Below are 19,661 nucleotides of genomic sequence, written 5' to 3' on the forward strand. Positions count from 1 at the left end.
CAACTGCCCCCCGAGACCCCAGCCCCTGTGATCCCTGCGTTCCTCGAGACCCCAGCCCTTGTGCTCCCGTTGTCCCCCGAGACCCCAGCTCCTGTGCTCCCTCCGTTCCTCGAGATCCCAGCCCCTGTGCTCCCTCCGTTCCTCGAGACCCCAGCCCCTGTGCTCCCTCCGTTCCTCGAGACCCCAGCCCCTGTGCTCCCTCCGTTCCTCGAGACTCAGCCCCTGTGCTCCCTCCATTCCTCAAGACACCAGCCCCTGTGCTCCCGTTGTCCCACGAGACCCCAGCACCTGTGCTCCCGTTGTCCCACGAGACCCCAGCCCCTGTGCTCCCTCCGTTCCTCGAGACTCAGCCCCTGTGCTCCCTCCATTCCTCAAGACACCAGCCCCTGTGCTCCCGTTGTCCCACGAGACCCCAGCACCTGTGCTCCCGTTGTCCCACGAGACCCCAGCCCCTGTGCTCCCGTTGTCCCTCGAGACCCCAGCCCCTGTGCTCCCTCAGTCCCTCGAGACCCCAGCCCGTGTGCTTCCTCAGTCCCTCGAGACCCCAGCTCCTGTGCTCCCTCCGTCCCTCCAGACTCCAGCACCTGTGCTCCCTCCGTCCCAAGTGACCCCAGCCCCTGTGCTGCCTCCTTCCCACGTGACTCCAGCCCCTGTGCTCCCTCCATCCCTCGAGACCCCAGCCCCTTCGCTCCCCTCTTCAGACCCTAGTGCTTTCTCCAGCCCGGTCTCTTGAGCGGCTCCGCCCGCCTCCAGCCCGGTCTCTTGTCCAGTCTGGCTTTCCGGCCTCTCCGCCGGCTTCCTGAGCTGCTCCGCCGGCCTTCTGCCCAGCCCTCCTTGTTTGCCCCTTGATCCCTCTTCCGGACCCCCTCCTCCCGCCCTACTGGATTTTTCTTTGTGACTTTTCGGGACGTCTGGGATCCGTCCCTTGAGGGGGGGTACTGTCATGATCTGGATTTTTGTATATCCTGTTTTAAGTGTTCACTCCCCCTTATGTCATGTCTAGTTGTACTTCCTGTCTGTGTGTTTTCCCTCTGTGATTGTTTTGTTCCTCCTGTGTCCGTTCACCTTGCCCTGGTGTTTTAGCTTCTCTCCCCAGCTGTGTCTCGTTCCCCTCGTTTAGTGTCTGTGTGTATATAGCCCTGTCTTTCCCAGTGTTCCTTGTCAGATCGTCATCTAAGTGTCACCCTTGCAGATGTCTCCTCGTGCTTCCTCGTGCTCCCCGTGTCATCCTGGTTTGTCTTTTCAGTTTACTTTTTACCTTTTGCATTTTTGTTATTTTCTAAGCTTTTTGGAATAAAGCCCTATTTTTGTTAATCTTCTCGTCTTGCATTTGAGTCCTCACCTTTTCCCCACCGTGACACAAACAGTTAAAATGATGACACATTTCTTTGTTTTCATCACATTACGACTCTTTTACTTAACTTTAAATCTATACAATCACCTGATAATGTATTACTATATGTTTCAGTTCACATCAAAAGAATGTTGATTAAAAAAAATAAAAATGTTTTTCTTCCATTTATCGTAAAACATAAGCTGTTTTCCAGTGCGTCACATGATCACTTAATCACTTTCACAATCTCATTTCTCAGGAAATCTTCATGTGGGGCAATAAGTTTCTATTTTGCTCACTAGCATTGCCCTCGCTACAGATTGACGTGCGAGTGTACCAACAGCGCGTGCTGTCCTGTGTCCGGCTCGACCAATGAGCTGTTAGTCCTGAGCTCACGAGGAAACTGTTGGACCCAACCCGGACGTTTCGGCTCTCAACTGCTTAATCGGCAGTTGTGTCAGAGCCAAAATGGTGCCCGTGGTTAGCTTGAGAAGAACCATTTGGGAGGGATCAATAGATATCCAATCAAACAGAGAACCAAGCATTAAAAACAAGATTTAGGAAATGACATTCACACTGCTAAATACGTACGTTGTTTTGTTTTACCAACGTCTAACAACGGCTAACAGCTAGTAACGCCAAAAACAAGACCTGCTGTTAGATATGCACATGCCTTAAATGACCATTTAGATAGTGACAAAGACATTTAAAAGTGGACTCGGATTGACGGCATAAAGCAAGGTGAGTAAATATGATGTTACCAATCGGTCGGTTCCTGTCTAGGCTGTTGACTGACATTTTGTCAGAGAGGAGCATTACGTAACATACACATAAAGTATACTCGGTCTCAACTTACATTGGCTTGTTAAAAAGATAATAACACAATTTGCAGTCGTTACTTGTCATACTATAGTAACGTTACGTTACATAATTAGCTGTCACAGGTCGTCTCTTGTCTAAGTTTACACTTTGCTCCAGCTTCCTTCAGCTGTTGTTATAACGAATCGATCAGATTATTACGAACCGACCAAACGCACTATTAATTACCTTACATGCTTTAACATGTTTAACACTGCACAGATAATGTAAAACAATAACATCATTTACTTCTCAACTGTATTCAGAGGTTGTTTGATATTAGAGGGAGCACATATGAATTTAGGGATAGGCCTATAAGCATGTTATAAAAAACAAATCAGGAATAGATGTATATCCTGTCAAAGGGGTTAACTTGTGGAATGGTTGTCACAATTAATTAAGAATATGTAGTTCACTTTGCACATTTAAAATATTTAAAAAAAAGTTGGTAAACACATTTACAATTTAATTATGTTTAATATTTTTTATGAAACGTTTGGAACTCAGTTTTTGTAAACCTAGAAAAAGTTGCCTATTATAATATGAATGCAAAAAGAATGGTTGGCATTATGAGCTTAGCTTCAACCTACACCTTTTCGGTCAATAAGTTTTTGTTTTCCCTTTAATTCAATGCCTTGTTGTTGTTTATTTATATATTTTATGTGCATTCTTTTTGGAAAATTATTGTTTGTGTTCATGTTGATTTCCTGATCAATCTTAGGATGGCTCAGTGGGAGAAACTGAGGCAGCTGCCTGCTTCGTACAGTCAGCAAGTACATGAGCTCTATGACAGGAATGATTTGCCTATGGATGTGCGGCATTACCTGTCAGCCTGGATAGAGAAGCAGGAGTGGTAAGGCAGCACCGATATCGTTCAACCCAAAAGTATTACAATAAATAACCCTGTTTAAAATACTCTGATATTTGTTTTTTGTTCCTCAGGCAACGAGCAGCACGGGAGCATGACTTGGCTATGGTGCTTTTCCAGGTCCTGCTGGAGAATCTGGATATCCAACACAGCCGCTTTGTCCAGGAGGAGTCATTCTTACTGCAGCACAACATCAGACGCTATAAACAGAACTTTCAGGTTTGTCTGGATGGTATTTGTGAAAATCAAAAGCACCTATGGGGAGACCTTTCATTTTAAATTGGAAATATCCACTGTGAATATGAGAACCATAATAGTTCTGATCAGCACCCTTTACATTGATAAGTATGGTTGTTGAATACCTATTTGCATGTAGCTTGAGTCAGGGAAAATACAGCAAAGCAAGCTAAAGTAGACTTAAAGTTGTTTTCAAATTCTAGCTGTTTTTGCTCCCGTTATCCTGCTAATCATTTTTTACTTTGACTGATATCCATCTAACCCCCCTCTCCTAACAGAGGTTCCTGGATGACCCGTGTGCCTTGGCTTACACGATCCTGTGGTTTTTGGGCAAAGAGAAGGAAATCCTGGCCAGTGCTGATCTGGCTGAGCAGGTTGGGGCAACACTTATTGACACATGGGACACACCCTTCACCCTGACAACATTTATGACAACATCATGCACATGGAATGAAAACAATTACACAGATATTGCTGTAGAACAGGGGTCTTCTATGTTTTTAAGGCCAAGGACACCTTAGCTAATAGAGACACGGAGCAGGGACCCCCAACAACATATGTTTAAAATGTAGCATATTAAACTGAATAATGTGTAGGACGGCCTAAAGTGTCATGTATAAACATTCCTTTTTATAGTGCATACAATACTAAGCTATTCAAATAATAGTTGTAGCTAACTAGTTTGGCGTTATGTATCGGTGCCACACAGTGATTTAAGTTAGCTAGCTCACGTGATTGCAGGAGAATTCATGTGTAACAGTCAGACTATCGTCACTGTTGTGTAAATTAAATGTTTACTTGTTTTGTTTTTTACAAATAAGCCAATTTATCTTTGCAAATATAATGTTGGATTCATGTTACTGTATTTTTTGACATTTCAAATAATAAATGTGTAAACATTCAAAACATTATCAATTTGGCAGCCCCCCTGTTGAAGACCTATGATCTAAAATATTGCTATGTGACAATACATTGAAAATGCCTCCTGGTATATATAATTTAACACATGGTCACTTAATACATTGCTATGTATTGGCAGTTTTTACCCATGTGACCAAACATTGATGTGCTGTGTGTCTGCAGTACTGTAACTGTATTCATAACTTTAAATGTTTAAAACCAAGTTAACAAAGGTGTCCAGTGTGAATTTCCGTTATACATTTTCTCTGTTTTCAGTTGTACTCAAAAGCGTATTTGCAGTTATTTAGAAAGCGCCACATGTACTGAAAATATTCTACGGGACACAGTGTGTGGGCTAAAAAGCAAAGATTTTCCACCAAGCAGTGATATTGTTTTAACTGCCACTTTAACTCACACTTATTCTTTGCAATGCAACAATATTACCCAGTATCACATCTGAAAGACTCTTTATACCGCCTCCTCCTTTGCTTTGTCTCAGGTCCAGTTTTTGCATGTAGAGCAGGTAGCCATGGAGACGAGCAGCCAGCAGGACCTTGAACGTAAAATGGCTGGCCTCAGGGATGAAGTGCAGGTGCAGATTATCTTGCTTTATGCTTTTATGTTGTCCTTTGTAGTTGAACGATTATTATAGTTCATTCATTTATTTTTTCTGGACCTTTGTGACATAGTCTATGGAACATACAATGATATGCCTGGAGGAGCAGCAAGACGAGTTTGATTTTAAATGTCAAACCCACAAGATGGAAGGTAAGCAGATTAAAAAGTTCTGGTTATATTTGCATTATGTGACTGTTTTCTGAGGATGAGTAATAAAGAGGCCTGACTCACAGCTACATGTTCTCTTTTGTTTTGGTCTGTCTTGTATGGAAACTGTGATCCCACTCTGGAAATGGTTATGCAGCTGTGATAGACGAGGCTGTGAAGAAGGATCAAATGAAAGTTCTTCAGGCACTTGTCAACAGACTAGATCAATGTAGAAAGGTATGGAGATATTGTTATTCTTAAATAACACCTTCATCTCTTCTGTCCAATTAAGGTATGCACAATGATATTGGCACGTCACGTCAAATTAAATATCAGCATCGGCGCGAAATGGACTTTTCTGCCGATAAAATGGCGCTTTAAATTATGCACACGCAACGTGAACTGTTGAGTAAGAGGGTGCAACAAGTTTATCTGCAGTGTCAAGGTTAATTTACGCACAAAGATCTAACTTTCATACTTGAGCTTTGCTTATAGGATATAGGCCCATCAATCGTTCAGCTTTGTTCATTGGACTTAAAAGGAGGGCTACATTTTCCCTCAGGACCGGAGAAGCTTATATTTTGTGCACTTAGGCACAATGCGTTTTATTTGCACATCCCCTGGTTGTTAAAGGGTTGTTTGGGGCACAGACTGGGCTTAGTTTTAAGTACAATTTTATACGATTGTATAGCCTCATAATGGGCTCCTATTTTTAAATGAATTAAAATGAATTAATATATTCAGAATTAGAATCAGAATAATTTCTATTGCCATGTAGGTTTTCACCTACAATGAATTTGCTGTGGTTTAGTTGGTGCATAGAAATATAAAGAATTAACAATATATATACAAAATATAGACAGCATTATTGAGTTTAAGCAACAGTTTGTAAAGCATTTCCATTTAGAGGAGGCATAATAATAATAAGTCAATTCTACGACAGGAGAGACTCGATGTTCTCTGCAATTAGGTGGGAAATCATTTGTGCATATATCGGCAATCGGCCAAAATGAGTTGGAAAATATTGGTATATCTGAAAAAAATCCAATATTGTCCATTCCTCGTCCAATAGTTTTCTGATTTTTATTTGTTTTGTCTCATACAATCACCTTCTTTAGGAAACACTGTCCGATCTAAAAAAGCTCCTGGACAGGACTGATGCCCTGATTGACATCTTGGTAAAGAAGGAGCTGGTGGAGTGGCAGAGGAGGCAGCAGAAAGCCTGCATTGGAGCTCCAGACAATGTTTGTCTGGATCAGCTGGAGAAGTGGTATGTTCATCTCCACCTCCTCCACATCAGCTTTAATCTTTGGCGTTTAATGTAAACGTTATATCAATAATCCCTCTGTAAAGGAAGTGCTAGGGTAGAGAAAGCACCGCTGTTTTATAGCTGCAATTTGAGACTTCCCTAATCCCCCTACCACTATTATCACATTTGTAGTCTTCAATTGTTGGTTTGTTTTTTTCTTCTTTTGAAGAATCAACATTTTTGGGCTTTTCCTCTTGTTTTGTAGGTTCAGCTGTGTGGCAGTGTGTCTGTTCCAAGTGCGGGAGTTTCTTGGTAAACTGGATGAGCTTGTAGGAAAAATGTCCTATGACAATGACCCTGTGAAGGCACAAAAACCTGCACTGCAGAGGAGAGCAGATACTCTTCTGAAAAACCTACTCAAGAGGTCTCTCTTTTAGGACGCACTTTCTGTCACTCTCTTGTGCTCTTATGGTTTCCTTGTGAAGTTTCCTGACATTATTGTTTCACTGTTTCTTGAAGTTCCTTTGTGGTTGAGACTCAGCCGTCCATGCCTCAGGGGAAAGGACCTCTGGTGCTCCGCACAAACGTCCAGTTCTCTGTCAAGACCAGGTCAGTGTGCCACTCCAGGCAATCATTACGATGCTACGTATTTATTTTTCTTTCCGTAAAGTCCATATTTTTAGCATGATCTGTATGTATAGACTGAAGATGCACCGATTGTAATTTCCTTGACTGATTGCGATTCCTTTAAAAGTCTGACCTGTCCATTCCAATGTTTGCCAAATCCCATGTCCTTTCTTTCTAAGAACTATAATTGACAGAAATTACACTTTTCTTTCATGGAAAATTGAAATTCTATTGTATGTTCTTAATAAAACATTAACTATTAAATAACTTACATTTTCTCAAGTGTTACATGACATTCTCTCACTCTCACTTAAACAAATCTCAAAATGAAAGTGCTCATTTTCATGAATTTTCATCAATGTGGCTCACGTGTGTAAATTTGACCAACAATCCCATCTATGGATCGGCCGGTCACCAGTCAGGGCCGATCAGCTGAAGACTGGACGGTTTCGAGCGGTAGCCGATCAATCGGTGCATCTCTAGTCTAAACTTTTACTGTTTTTGTATTCCAACCAATGCATTCATTGTGATGTGCTAATCAGTATCATTTTTCATAATTAAATCTACAGTTATTGGTACGATAGTGAAACCACTGAGAAGCGACCAAGACATTTGAAAGAGCGCAATGTGCCTTTTAGCTGCACAAACCAAAACACAGGGCTGTACTAAAGCTAAACTCAGTTTACTTGGGCTGTAATATATATTGTTGTTCACCACATACCATTACAGCAGATCTGAAATAATATGAGGATAAAAAAGGTTATGCTTTTCCCAAATGTGACATTAATCTATCAAATGTATTTTGTTCCATATTGTAACCTTGACGATCGTCCTCTTTTTTATTTTCTTGTATCTTAATATTTCAATAATTTTACACCTGACTTTATATTTTCAGGCTTCTTGTTAAGTTTCCTGAGCTGAACCACTCCATGAAGGTGAATGTATCCATGGACAAGTGAGATTCCTCCTTTTAATTTAAGTTACTTTCACTGCACACAATAAACCTGCAGCCTTTAGTTCTTCAAACAATAGACGGTGATGTTTTGTTGCCGCCCTGGAGTCACCGCTTTGTTTTTCTCCCCCTTCAAATTAGGGAGGCTCCGAAGAGCAAAGGGTGAGGATTTGTTTCTTTAGCTTCCATATAAAGTGGTAATTCTAGAATAACTGTGTTCAACTTTTCCATGTGATTTGAATTTGTTTTTGTTGAACCTGGTATGTTTGTAGATATCGGCGTTTTAATGTCCTGGGGACCAAAAGCAAGGCCTTGAACATGACAGAGTGCCAGAGTGGAGGCATGGTGGCAGACTTCAGACATCTTGTGAGTGATAATGATTTGAAAAGAGAACAAATATTAAAAGACAACTGAGGAAACTGTTAACAATAATTAGAAGCTTTTAACACCATTATGAATACAAGTTTGTCAAGTACACACATAAAACAGTTTCCAACAGCTAACCTGAAGTGATTATAAGAGAAAACGTTTAGATAACAATATTCACACTTTCATCTCAGGTGGTAAGATTGTTGTTTTGACTAATTTTGTGAATTCTTATTTGTCTGTAGAGTCTGAGGGAGCAGAAGTCTGGAGGTGGCGGTAAAGGAGTCAGTGATGTGAGTTGACTGGCAATCCTGAAGATACCATCTTTGCTTACAGTTTAAACTTGGTAACTCATAATTAAAAAAAATGTGAACAACAAATAATAATATTTGTGTGTGTGTGTGTTTTGGCATTGACAGATTTCTCTCAGTGTTACAGAGGAGCTGCACATCATCTACTTTGACACTGAATTTGAGCTGAAAGGCTTGTCAGTTGAGTTGCAGGTGGCGTTTCTTCTACTTCCTCTCTTTATATGTCTGGCTTTATAAAAATAGAATTAAACTACATGTGCTCTGTATAATAAATAAGCGTTGTATCGCTGTTTTTATTGTCTTGATTATGGAAAAAAGGCCTAAATTAAAGTTCCTTTTCCCCAGGCCTCCTCCATCCCGGTGCTCATCATCTCCAACTCCAGCCAGCAGCAGAGCGCTTGGGCGTCCGCCCTCTGGTTCAACATGCTCAGTCCGGACACCAAGGTGAGCGATCTCCATGACGTAAATCTGGGGTAGGCGACATATTTTTGGGTTTATTGGGCATACATTTCATAATATCCTTTCAGCATATTATAGTTCAAGTAAAAAAAACTAGAGTTCTGCACCTCCTTTCTGCTCTGTTGTTAGGCTTTAGAAAATCTAGCCCGAGATTTCGGCTGTTATTATTGGCTGTCCTACAACTGCAGTTGCATGTTCACGTCCCTGCGGTATTTAGATCGTGAAAGCCTGACAATGGAGGGATATCCTGCAGGAAAAGTTGCTTTTTCCACCTTTGGACAAAACTGCCTGCAATGCAGATAAACCCAAAAGAAGAAGACTGGCTATCAAAAAGAGACTCGGACAATATTAGCTAAGCGTTTCAGAGACGTAGAGAAAATGTTGCTCATAGTTCAGCCTTCTGCTCACGGCTGTGGCTAGTGTCGCGAGGCAACGTTAGCTTCACGGCTAAATAACTATCGCTACAGCTCGGCGGTAATTTAGTAGGCTAAACAATTAGCAACATTTTCTCTCCATCCCTCTATAGTTTTAATAATAGTGATCTCTCCGCTGCAGCACAGCCGTGACAGCTTAGCAGTTAGCCGCAACATTTTCTCTACATCTCTGAAACGCTTTGCCGATATTGTAGCAAGTCTCAAATCACAGTACCCTGGGGTTACCACTTAAACTACTATTATGCTGATTATTATGGCATTTTTGCCCAATAATGCCAAAATAAATCTGCCTCCCACAGATTTTACACACACCATTTAGCATTTTGAAGTGTAGCTGTGCTATTGGAAGGAAAATAATTGTTAGTATATTTGTTAATGTGCTTCTGTTTCTCCAGGATGTTGTGTTCTTTGCCAACTCTCCTGCAGCCACTTGGCAACAGTTTGGAGAGATGTTGAGCTGGCAGTTTCTCTCTGCCACTAAACGTGGTTTGAATGAGGATCAGCTGGAAATGATTGCAACCAAACTCTTTGGTAAATTGTGTTTCTATGTTCATGCTTCAGTCGCTTGTCTTTGCTTATTTTTGTAGTTGCACGGCTGAATTCATTCATCTGTGAGTTAAACATAATATCAGGAAACACCTTGCTCTGATTTTGACACCAGTTACCAAAATGCTTAAATACTAAAGATTGGCTTTAGTATTTAAGCATTTTGGTAACTTGTGTCAAAATCAGTCTCAAATGGAAAAGTGTGTTAAGTCCTGTTGTGCACAGTTAATATTAATTTGTGACGCTATAATTCAGCTTCCTTCATGGCTTGTGTGCATGTTTTATTGTAGCTTTTGAGTGAGTTGTATAATGCATCATTTATTTTCTATCCCACCAGGAAAGCAGCAGAACTATGACACCCAAAAAGTATCTTGGTCAAAATTTAGCAAGGTAACAATACTGAATCCTAAAAAATATTTTTCAGCATGGCTTGAGGGATTAACCTTAACCCTAATCGCTCGACATATCTCGCTTTTGGCGACCCCCCTAGTTTTACCGTGAAGTTTGGTGGGTTGGATTGAAATGTCATCAACTATTTTATGGATTGCCATTATTTAGTACAGACATTCCTGTTAAGTCTCCTACCGAGATGAATTGTTGATGATCCCCATATTTCTCCTATAGCACCACCCATGAGGTCAAAATGTCAGTTTGTTCAATATTTTAGTTTATGACCAAATACCTGCAAAACTAATGACATTCCCATCTTGTATTTTGTGTTTAGTGCTAATATACACTTGATTGACATTACCTGCTAAACATTGTGATGTTAACATTGTGACCGTGTTGGCTGACAGCCGCTGCCGCTTCCATTTTACATTTAATTCACTGCGACTGATAAGGATCAAAAACAAGCTGTGCACTTCCATATTTCATCCTTCATATTATTTGGTTTTCTTTAGAGTATAATGAGCATTGCCTCCTCACAGAGCCTCTAGCGTGGCTGTAGATTCATATTTTTGTGAGATTATTGTTTATAAACATTCTGTAGGTGGGAATCGATGACATTTCCCACACCTCTTTGTTACAGGAAAATACTCCTGACACTTTCTGGGTGTGGTTTGATGGCATCGTGATGATGGTGAAAACATCCCTTGAAGACCTGTGGAGGGATGGGTATGTGTTACTCTAATACAGACCAGTTTAACTCTTGCCAAGTTTCTTGTTTTGTTTAAGACTTTTTTTTTTTTATCTGTACTTCTAGCCTCATCATGGGTTTTGTGAGCAAAGGCAAAGAGAAGTCCCTCCTGAAGAAGAAACAGAGAGGCACCTTCTTGTTGCGCTTCAGTGAAAGTGTCATTGGAGGAATCACCTTCTCCTGGGTGGAAAACACCATAACTGGTGAGATATTTGTATTTCATAGTGATTCTTAAATTGTTACATAGTAGACAAATAACAACATTTGATATGATCATCCTCTGTTTATTGTAGGTGAGCCTGACATAAAGACAGTCCGGCCCTTCACCAAAGCTGACCTTTTACAGATCCCCTTCCAAGAAATCATCAGGAATTTTCAGATCTTAGAAGCAGAAAACATCCCAGAAAATCCCTTGCGTTACCTTTATCCCAACACTCCTAAAGACGAGGCGTTCGCAAAATACTACTCTGAGTTGAGTGGAGGTAAGGACATCAAATGTTTTTGCTGATAATCTTTGCTTGCGTCTTAAATATTTGTGGAAAAACACACACTAACATGGAATGTACTCTTTTAGTTAATGCTATCTGAATGGTGTTTGGCCCTGCATTAGTCATGGGTACATTTATAGGGATAGTGTTGGAAGACACATTCATATCTCATTCTCTTTCAGATAACAGTCCTTATATCAAGTACATCAAAACCAAGCTGGTGTTTGTTTCAAAGGAGTAAGTATTTTATTATTATTTTTCCAGTTTGGTTTACATTATCTTGCTTGTGTTAATTAATACTTTGTGCTATGTATACAGAAACAACCACAAACTAAACATGTACTTACTTCATCTGAGAAGTAGTGTACCTACGCCCTTTTTTGAAAATGTCATGAGCAACTGGTTGTAATGACTGTTTGTCATTGGTCATGTAGGAACACACTGGAGGCTAGGTCACCCATGTCCTCTGATATGGCACAGGGTGAAGGCCTGGAGCCAATGAATGGCCTGTGTGGAGAGGCAGCTGGTGAGTCACGCCTCTCCTTGCTGTCCCACCCAGCTAAAAACCTCATATAACAAATTGCTCTTCCGTTTTGGCCTTATGGTGTAGGAAATCAGATGTTGTCTATAGTTAGATGTTTGATGTCAGAGGACGGCTATGAAATTGTTGAGCTTATATCCTGTGAGGCTGTGGGCTGATCTACTGCATGTACGTGCACAGTTGTCTGCTCTACTGAACATACAATCTAACAGATGTGGAGATGATTGCTTTGTGCAAAGCTGTTACTAACATGCTAATTTTCTTTTATAGCTTCTTGATTCTACCTTCTGATGCATGAATACTTTGCTCGATGCATGTATTAAAATCAATAAAAATACACTATAAAATAACAACACCACATAGTTCAAGGTTAAACAAACAACCAATGATGATCAAGCATGAAATCAAAGACAATATGGCTGTATTCTTATTCTTCTTATTAATAATATGTGTAATATAATCACTAGGAGTAATTATGGTAGCAATAGCATCTTACAATGATTATATTTCAGTCAATTGGAAATGTATTTTTAGGGCTTGGAAAGAAACACATTGAAAGTCAAAGTAAGTATGTACTATTTTGGTGAAAGCAGAAGTTTGAAACACTTGGGAAATACACTTTTTCAAATGGTAACAAAATCTACCTACCAGCACCTCTAAAAGTAATTAACAAGTTATGTATATTATATTAAGTCCATGCAAAACGTGTGTGTAAGTGTAAAAACAACAATTAGCTGTGTTTTAATGCAATTCATGAGAATCTTGCACAAAATCAAATCCTGCCCATCTAGTCTGTAACGTTACTTTCTATTTGTTGTGCTATGGGTTGCATAGCACATCTAATTCTTTTGTGAAAGCAGCAGTACCAGAAATTAAACAACACAGTCAGGACAGCAGAAACAGTAACTTTCTCTTGTCCCTTTCTTTGCTCTCAGAACTAAACGAGAGTCCTCTTCCGCTGCAGTCCCCTCTGGAAACAGAAATGTATCACCCTGATGATCCCATGCTGTCTGGCTCTATTGTAGCCACGGATAATGATTTACTGATGTATCTCAACAACCCCAGCACCTTCAATGACTCTGACATCTTGCAAGATGTTTCGGGGCTGCCTGAACTCTGTCTTCCAGGATTTAATTGCCTGCCCCCACAATCCTGTGGAAGCATTTTCCAATAAACCTCTGTTGTTTACATTTAACAGAACCACTATATCATTCTTCGTCAGCTTTACTTTTAGCTACTTCAGGCCAGTATTTTTTCCTTAATCCTGTTGACAAACAAACCAACAGAAAAGGATTCAGTGAGACTATTTGAAGACACAAAAGAGCTAATTAAATTAGCTGTAGCCTACTCATATCCCTGGCACCTGTACCTGTCAACTATCATGCACCATAAACTCTTATGTATGAACATTTTTGCATTTTGTGGCCCTGTTAAATCTGGAATTACATCAAACTCATCATGTAAGCATTTCAATATGGATCTGTGTAGACTGGATATAATTTATTGTTTTAATGTTTGTTGTGAGTCCTCTGTAATTACAATAGGCCTATTGTTGCCACTGGCAGCTTGTGATAAATTGTACTGATACATGGCACTTCCTTCCTTTTTTAAGTTATGCTTATATAATAAACCTGCTCATAAATGTTATCACCAATAAAAGGGAAATAACTGATTGTTCCGCTCATTAATAACTGAAATATTGTAAATGAAGGAATACGAGACGTAGTTTTTAAACCATGAGTCTTATGTTCACAGTAGCTTGTTTATTATGCAGATTTACAGCCTATTTCAGGCTGCAGCAACACATTTGAATTAAACTTGTATGTACAATTATTCAAATAAAACCAAGTTCTGCGGCTGTCATGAAGTCTTTGGTTCTTTTATCACTTTTAAAATATGTTTTAACTTGATGTATTTCACATTCTGTTTAAGTTTATTTCACCATCAAAAACCAGCAGCTCACAATCGTAATATCCTTCTGCCTAGGAAGCATGGAGAGAGGTTAAGTTAGTCACATTAGCATGACACATGGACAGCTAGCTAAAGCTAAAGAACCAGATATTTCAAGTCAGCACGATAAAAAAGATCAGTGAGTTCTAAACTTACTTTCGCCAGGTGGCCAGAAACAACTTCAAATGTTTCCTGTAGAGTATTCTTGCTAACGTGTCAGTTAAGCTAACGTCAGCTGTTGTGGTTATTAGCCGTTGATGTGGTAAATGATCTGTTGCTAGGTTAGTTGAGCAGCATTAAGTAATTTATTTTCACTAACCACAACTCCAGATTATGACAAAATGGGCCAGGTTACAAATAAAGTGCCATTGTTTATTATTCATAAATTTGTTTGGCCCTTCTGAGAATTTGTATGTGGTGTTGTAGTAGGCTATGTTGTGTTTTGCCATTGCTTACACGTTAAGAACACTTGAAATCTTTTTGGTTTCACATAGAAATGTTTTTTAGGAGAATGCCACGTGAAATACGCAGCCAATGGCTTGTACCCACAGTCTACATTCAGTGAGTCACACTACTAAGGGTGTGACAAGGGTCACGGCCATAGGAGTCTCTTGTGTTAGTCTTGTAAGATAAATCACACTTTGTAACAGTTGGTAAAATAGAGACATGAGTATAATTTTATTTGCCTTTGTCGGTAATGCCTTGACACAACTCAAATATGCACCCACAAGCACACTCCACCCACAATCCACCACAGTCAAACTAAAGGCCAGATCACCGGAACACTTTTTATGATTAGTCAAGTATTATCAGCATGTAAGAGGACATACAGAGTTGAAACACAGTCATACGTTCCTGAATTACTTAAATAAGGCATGTTGTGTTGGACAGGAATATCCTGTGCTGATTTTGTAACATTGTTGATTTCTCATATGATGTAATAGACACCTAAAAACTATTAGTGGTGATGAAGTATTGAGTAATTGGATTTTGTATTACAAAATTGAACTTATTCCGCACATAACCTGTGACATATGTGTACATTACACTGCACTTTACTGCTTCTTTGCACTTCTGGTTAAATGCTAACTGCATTTCGTTGTCCCAGTGCTTGTACTCTGTGCAATAACAATACAGTTGAATCTGACTCTGATCTGATCTGACATAACATAAACACATAATGTGATCTTGTGCATAAATTACAAACAACAACAGAGTGAAACATGGAGGTTAAGGAATGTTGACAATGCAACATAAATGTAACACAGACAAGCAATTTTAAACTTGATAGTGGCTGAACTATGTCTGTGTTGTATTTCACATGAATAATATCATACTGGGTTTACATCAGGAGGAATTTAAGCTCCTGGAGATTCAGATCTCAGCGTTGACCACCAGGTCCAGAGGCAGGTAATTGGTGCAGCAAACCTGGTGAGCAGCACATGGTAGGCCTCTCGAAACTGTCGGTTCATGACAGCATAGAGCACGGGGTTGATACAGCTGTTGAGCCAGGTGAGGTTTGCACAGAACATGTGCAGTACCTTTGGGGCGCGGTTATGTTTGTCGGCTATGTTGAGCAACAGAAAGGGGACAAAGCAGAACACAAAACACAAAAAAACAGTGAAGCACATACGTGTCACACGCTTAAATTCGTCATCTCCTGAAGTTGGTGAGTGGGAGGAGGGTGCTGCATTAGTGGGAGCAGGTGTGGTTGAAGGTGATGTTGGGACAATATCAGGGGGATGCCTGGTTGCTGGTGGATTTAGGGCCATGGAAGAGCTGTTGGTAGATTTGGAGGATTTTTCATCCGGGATCTCTTCTGTATTTGGGTCTAGATCCCCCTGGCTGCTTAACTCATAGCTACATGTCTTTGCCATGCCACTCTCTACACCACTGTCATCGGTCCTTTGTGCTGAAGAAGCTGCTTTCTTTCTGGAGGACCTGCGGCTGAACCTGTAGCGGAGCAGAGCTTGTGAAGCTATCTGGACTCGTCTGTAAATAAGAAAGTAGAATACACCAACAACGCCCAGACCAACAAAAAAGTAGAAAAAGAGCAGGATGGTGCTGTAGGGACGACCCCTGGTGCGATGGAAACTGCATGTGCACACCTGTGGCACAAACACGTAAACAGGCCAGAGTGGGCTGAAGCTGGCCAGACCCAGTGCCCACGCTGACATCAGGAGTAAAATAAGACCACAGTCAGAGAAGACGCGGTCAAACAAAGCCCTTTTTGCGACCAGGAGATATCGGCTCACTGCTACCAGGCAGAGGGTGATAATGGAGACAGAGTTGGAGAGGAAGAGGAGCAGGCCGAAGATGCTGCACCAGAGCTGACCACTGCGCCATCTGAGGTGTAGATAGGAGTCCACTGATATGGGCTGCAGTACGGTGCAGTACAGGAGATCTGCTACAGCCAGGTTGACGATGAGCACATTGAAGCGAGTCCTCAGACGTGGGTCTAAGGCGAAGGCCAGAATGGTCATCAGGTTCCCCACCGTACCAGTGATGGTCACAGCACATCCCCACAGCACAGCAAAGTACCGGTAGCCTACGACTGAAGGACTGTAGCAGGAGAAGAGGTCATCCTCTGTTTGGTTTGTGTGGTTCATCAGCATTCTGTCAACTAACAGGATTCAGATTATAGGTTAGCTTCTTTGTAGTGTGCTCATGGAAAGTTAAACTCAAACAGAAACCCATTCCCCCCCGACCTCCGTTTGTTGTGTCAGAAGTGTCACAGTGAAAAGGAAACAAACAGGCTTCTCGATAGTTCACCACTTCCTTTTGAACAAACACAAAGTGTATGATCTCAAAAGAGTTGTCCTCTCTTTATAACAGTTACTCAAACATTCTGAAATTAATTGATATTTATTTGAACTCTTTTCATCTCCTTTATAATATGTTCACATCACTGAGGTACATTCTTCATATCGATTATGACTCAATTAATCAAACATTGCATTCAATAAAGCTTGAATTGATAAAACATACAATAAACAAAATCCTCCAAGTGATTTAAGATAAATGTTTCTTTTTTTTAAACATTTATTTTGTAGGGGAACTACAAGCCCCTATTTAAAAAACAAAACAAAAAAAACACTAATTTCTCACCTTAAAGCTAAAGATTTGTTCCAGTCTTTCTAATTGTTGACGTGTAGGTGTGTCATTCTCTGCAGTGATCTGGTGCGCTGAATGTCTGGCTCCCTGCTGGTGTTACATTTTAAGTGCATCCTTTGTTGCTTAATAACCCTCTACAGTGTAGAGTGAGAGAGGGAAGAGTCTACACAATGCAATGGTATGAAGGAGGGTTTTTCCAGTTCATGTGCAAATTAGGGAAGATAGATGTTGCGTATTTCCTTAAGCACATTTTCTTTCAAATGGAATAACCAAATGTGGAAAATGTTTATTATATTAGTGAAATATGTTTTATTCTAATCTGTATGCTGCATATAAGACACTAATCACTAGGGAATGTATGTCCAAACAGAACAGGACTTTGCCTCAGTAGATACACTAGTTTGATCATTACTATGTTTAACATGTTGTGTACGCACATTATTACAACATTGTGTAGAACTAAAATAATTTATGTTGCTAAAATGCAGCTACTTTGTGTAGGCATGATTTTGTTGACATCGATGCTATTGCATAATGAACCGTGACAGAAATTAACATCAAAAACATGAACAGAGATGTAGGTGTACTTGAGTCAGATACAGAGTCACATGTTGCAGATTGGAGGATGCTTGAGAAAGCCCATGCTTGATAGTAATTTGATAATGATAATATGTTCTTAGTTCCTTTTCAAGCATTTACAATGTTCATCTGATGATTGGTAGATAGTTGAATGATAAATGGAAAGTGGCAAATTTGGAAGCATATACAGTCTCTTCAAAACTTAACAAAATGTTTTAAGAAGGTAAGGGAAATGGCAAAGGTGGATATTAGTTTGTTAGGAAGTTAATCCCCTCAGGGTTTTTGTGAGTTTACACCTATTCTGCAGATCTCACTATGGAAGGTGCGTTCCTAAGTGTTTGGGTCTCGTTACTTTCCTGTCCCATTCTCCTCAGAGCCTCCAGTTGGTTACAGTTTATGTTTGAGGTACTCTGGAGGAATAAACGAAAGGTATAACCCATGCGGTTATTGTGGCCATGTTCCTGTGTATTTGGTAAAAAAATGCCGAAAACTAAATCTAAAGTTGTAGATGTTACCAGCTGAATCATGCTGAGGTGAGAGGGTATCCCTGCGATGGCTTGAACTGATTAACACAATGTTGGGTGGGGTTTACCTTCACATGTATCGTTGCGTATCGTTACACATTTACACACACTCGTATCATAGTTAACCTGACATTCTCACCACCGTGGGGCAGCAATGCACATGCTGTATTTTCTTAAACTGCAAATGAAGAGCGAGTAAAGAAATCTTAGCCACAGTATGGTTACGGGTGTATGGAAATACTTGTGATTGTACACATCACAAGTGTGGACTCCAATTCTTGCAACTTGACTTTTGTGTAAGAATAATACAAACCTCACATGTGTGAATATGAGCTTGATCTTTATTTATCATTAGCTATATAACAATCCTAACGTAAATGTGTATTATCCTCACTACTGTAAAGCTGGTATTTGCTGTATTTGTTGTGAATACTTCCCTCAACTACATACATTTATGTTACAGTACTACCTTGTCCTACTTCCACACATCCACAAGACATTCATCTCTCACCTTGATTTAAAATGACCCTCTGCGCTATTCTTTGCAGTTTCAACATTCAGTTACATGAACTGAATTCAGATTCACATTCATTGTGTTTTACTTAAATCTTCAAATTAATCTTGATGCCATTTTGTGTATATGGTTTGTAACTTGACACCTAACAATAACATTTTTAAAGGCAATTGCTTCCCCCCTAGAGTTTCCCCTTAGGTTCATCACCCATACAAACAACTAAAGATTCAATAGTGACTGAATGCAAGTTGCACTACATGTTTTCATTATCATTTATGATAGAATATATGAAAATAAACATAACTTTAAGCCCCTGGAGTTTCAGATCTCAGCGTTGACCACCAGGTCCAGAGGCAGGTGATTGGTGCAGCAGACCTGGTGAGCAGCACATGGTAGGCCTCTCGAATATGTGCAGTACCTTTGGGGTGCGGTTATGTTTGTCGGCTATGTTGAGCAACAGAAAGGGGACAAAGCAGAACACGAAACACAGGAAATCGGTTAAACACATGTGTGTCGCACGTTTTATTTCCTTTATATAACCCAGTCCCCCCCACCTCCGTTTGTAGTGTCAGAAGTGTCACAGGTGGAAAGGGAACACACAGGTTTCTCCATAGTTCACCACTTCCTTTTGAACAAACACCTCTCTATGAAACCTTTGTTTGCAATCCTCATTATTAGTCATTGTTTTTGTTTCATTATATTTGTGTGAGGAAAGTTTCAAGTATAAAATCAATTTCAAGGGATTGTTTTGCAGTTTTAGCAGGGCTGGCTCCAGACCAACTTTTTACATTGGTTGCACATATTTTAGGTTCACCCAAAAATGTTCATCGCGCCACAATATTACATTTTAAACGTTACCTATTTTGCCAGTTCCTATGAATTTTGGTAATTTCTTGTACACAGGAATA

At 40.2% G+C, this 19,661-nt stretch overlaps 2 protein-coding genes across 3 annotated transcripts; one reads left to right on the plus strand and one right to left on the minus strand.

Moving 5' to 3' along the window:
- Window positions 1–1,841: 1,841 nt before the first annotated feature.
- stat2 (signal transducer and activator of transcription 2) lies at window positions 1,842–13,935 on the plus strand. Of its 2 annotated transcripts, XM_029430882.1 has the most exons (24): window positions 1,854–2,074; window positions 2,913–3,044; window positions 3,134–3,278; window positions 3,575–3,670; window positions 4,696–4,788; window positions 4,886–4,964; window positions 5,119–5,198; window positions 6,080–6,231; window positions 6,476–6,634; window positions 6,730–6,819; window positions 7,733–7,792; window positions 7,931–7,951; window positions 8,062–8,155; window positions 8,401–8,448; window positions 8,575–8,658; window positions 8,812–8,910; window positions 9,755–9,890; window positions 10,243–10,295; window positions 10,936–11,021; window positions 11,110–11,246; window positions 11,337–11,525; window positions 11,714–11,768; window positions 11,966–12,057; window positions 13,008–13,935. In XM_029430882.1, the coding sequence occupies exons 2-24, from the start codon at window positions 2,914–2,916 to the stop codon at window positions 13,244–13,246; spliced, it is 2,418 nt and encodes an 805-aa protein (XP_029286742.1). In that variant the 5' UTR covers window positions 1,854–2,074; window position 2,913; the 3' UTR covers window positions 13,247–13,935. The 2 variants fall into 2 exon arrangements, with proteins under 2 accessions (XP_029286743.1, XP_029286742.1); XM_029430883.1 differs by lacking the exon at window positions 11,966–12,057 and having other exon boundaries at window positions 1,842–2,074; window positions 13,008–13,219.
- A 741-nt stretch (window positions 13,936–14,676) lies between these two features.
- Window positions 14,677–17,237, minus strand: gpr84 (G protein-coupled receptor 84). The gene is made up of 2 exons (XM_029430884.1): window positions 17,131–17,237; window positions 14,677–16,645 (listed from the first exon to the last, which is right to left on the minus strand). The coding sequence occupies exon 2, from the start codon at window positions 16,635–16,637 to the stop codon at window positions 15,381–15,383; it is 1,257 nt and encodes a 418-aa protein (XP_029286744.1). The 5' UTR covers window positions 16,638–16,645; window positions 17,131–17,237; the 3' UTR covers window positions 14,677–15,380.
- Between the last annotated feature and the right edge of the window lie 2,424 nt (window positions 17,238–19,661).

The sequence above is a fragment of the Cottoperca gobio genome, chromosome 5 (genome assembly GCF_900634415.1).
Source record: "Cottoperca gobio chromosome 5, fCotGob3.1, whole genome shotgun sequence".
Taxonomy (NCBI): Eukaryota; Metazoa; Chordata; class Actinopteri; order Perciformes; family Bovichtidae; genus Cottoperca; species Cottoperca gobio.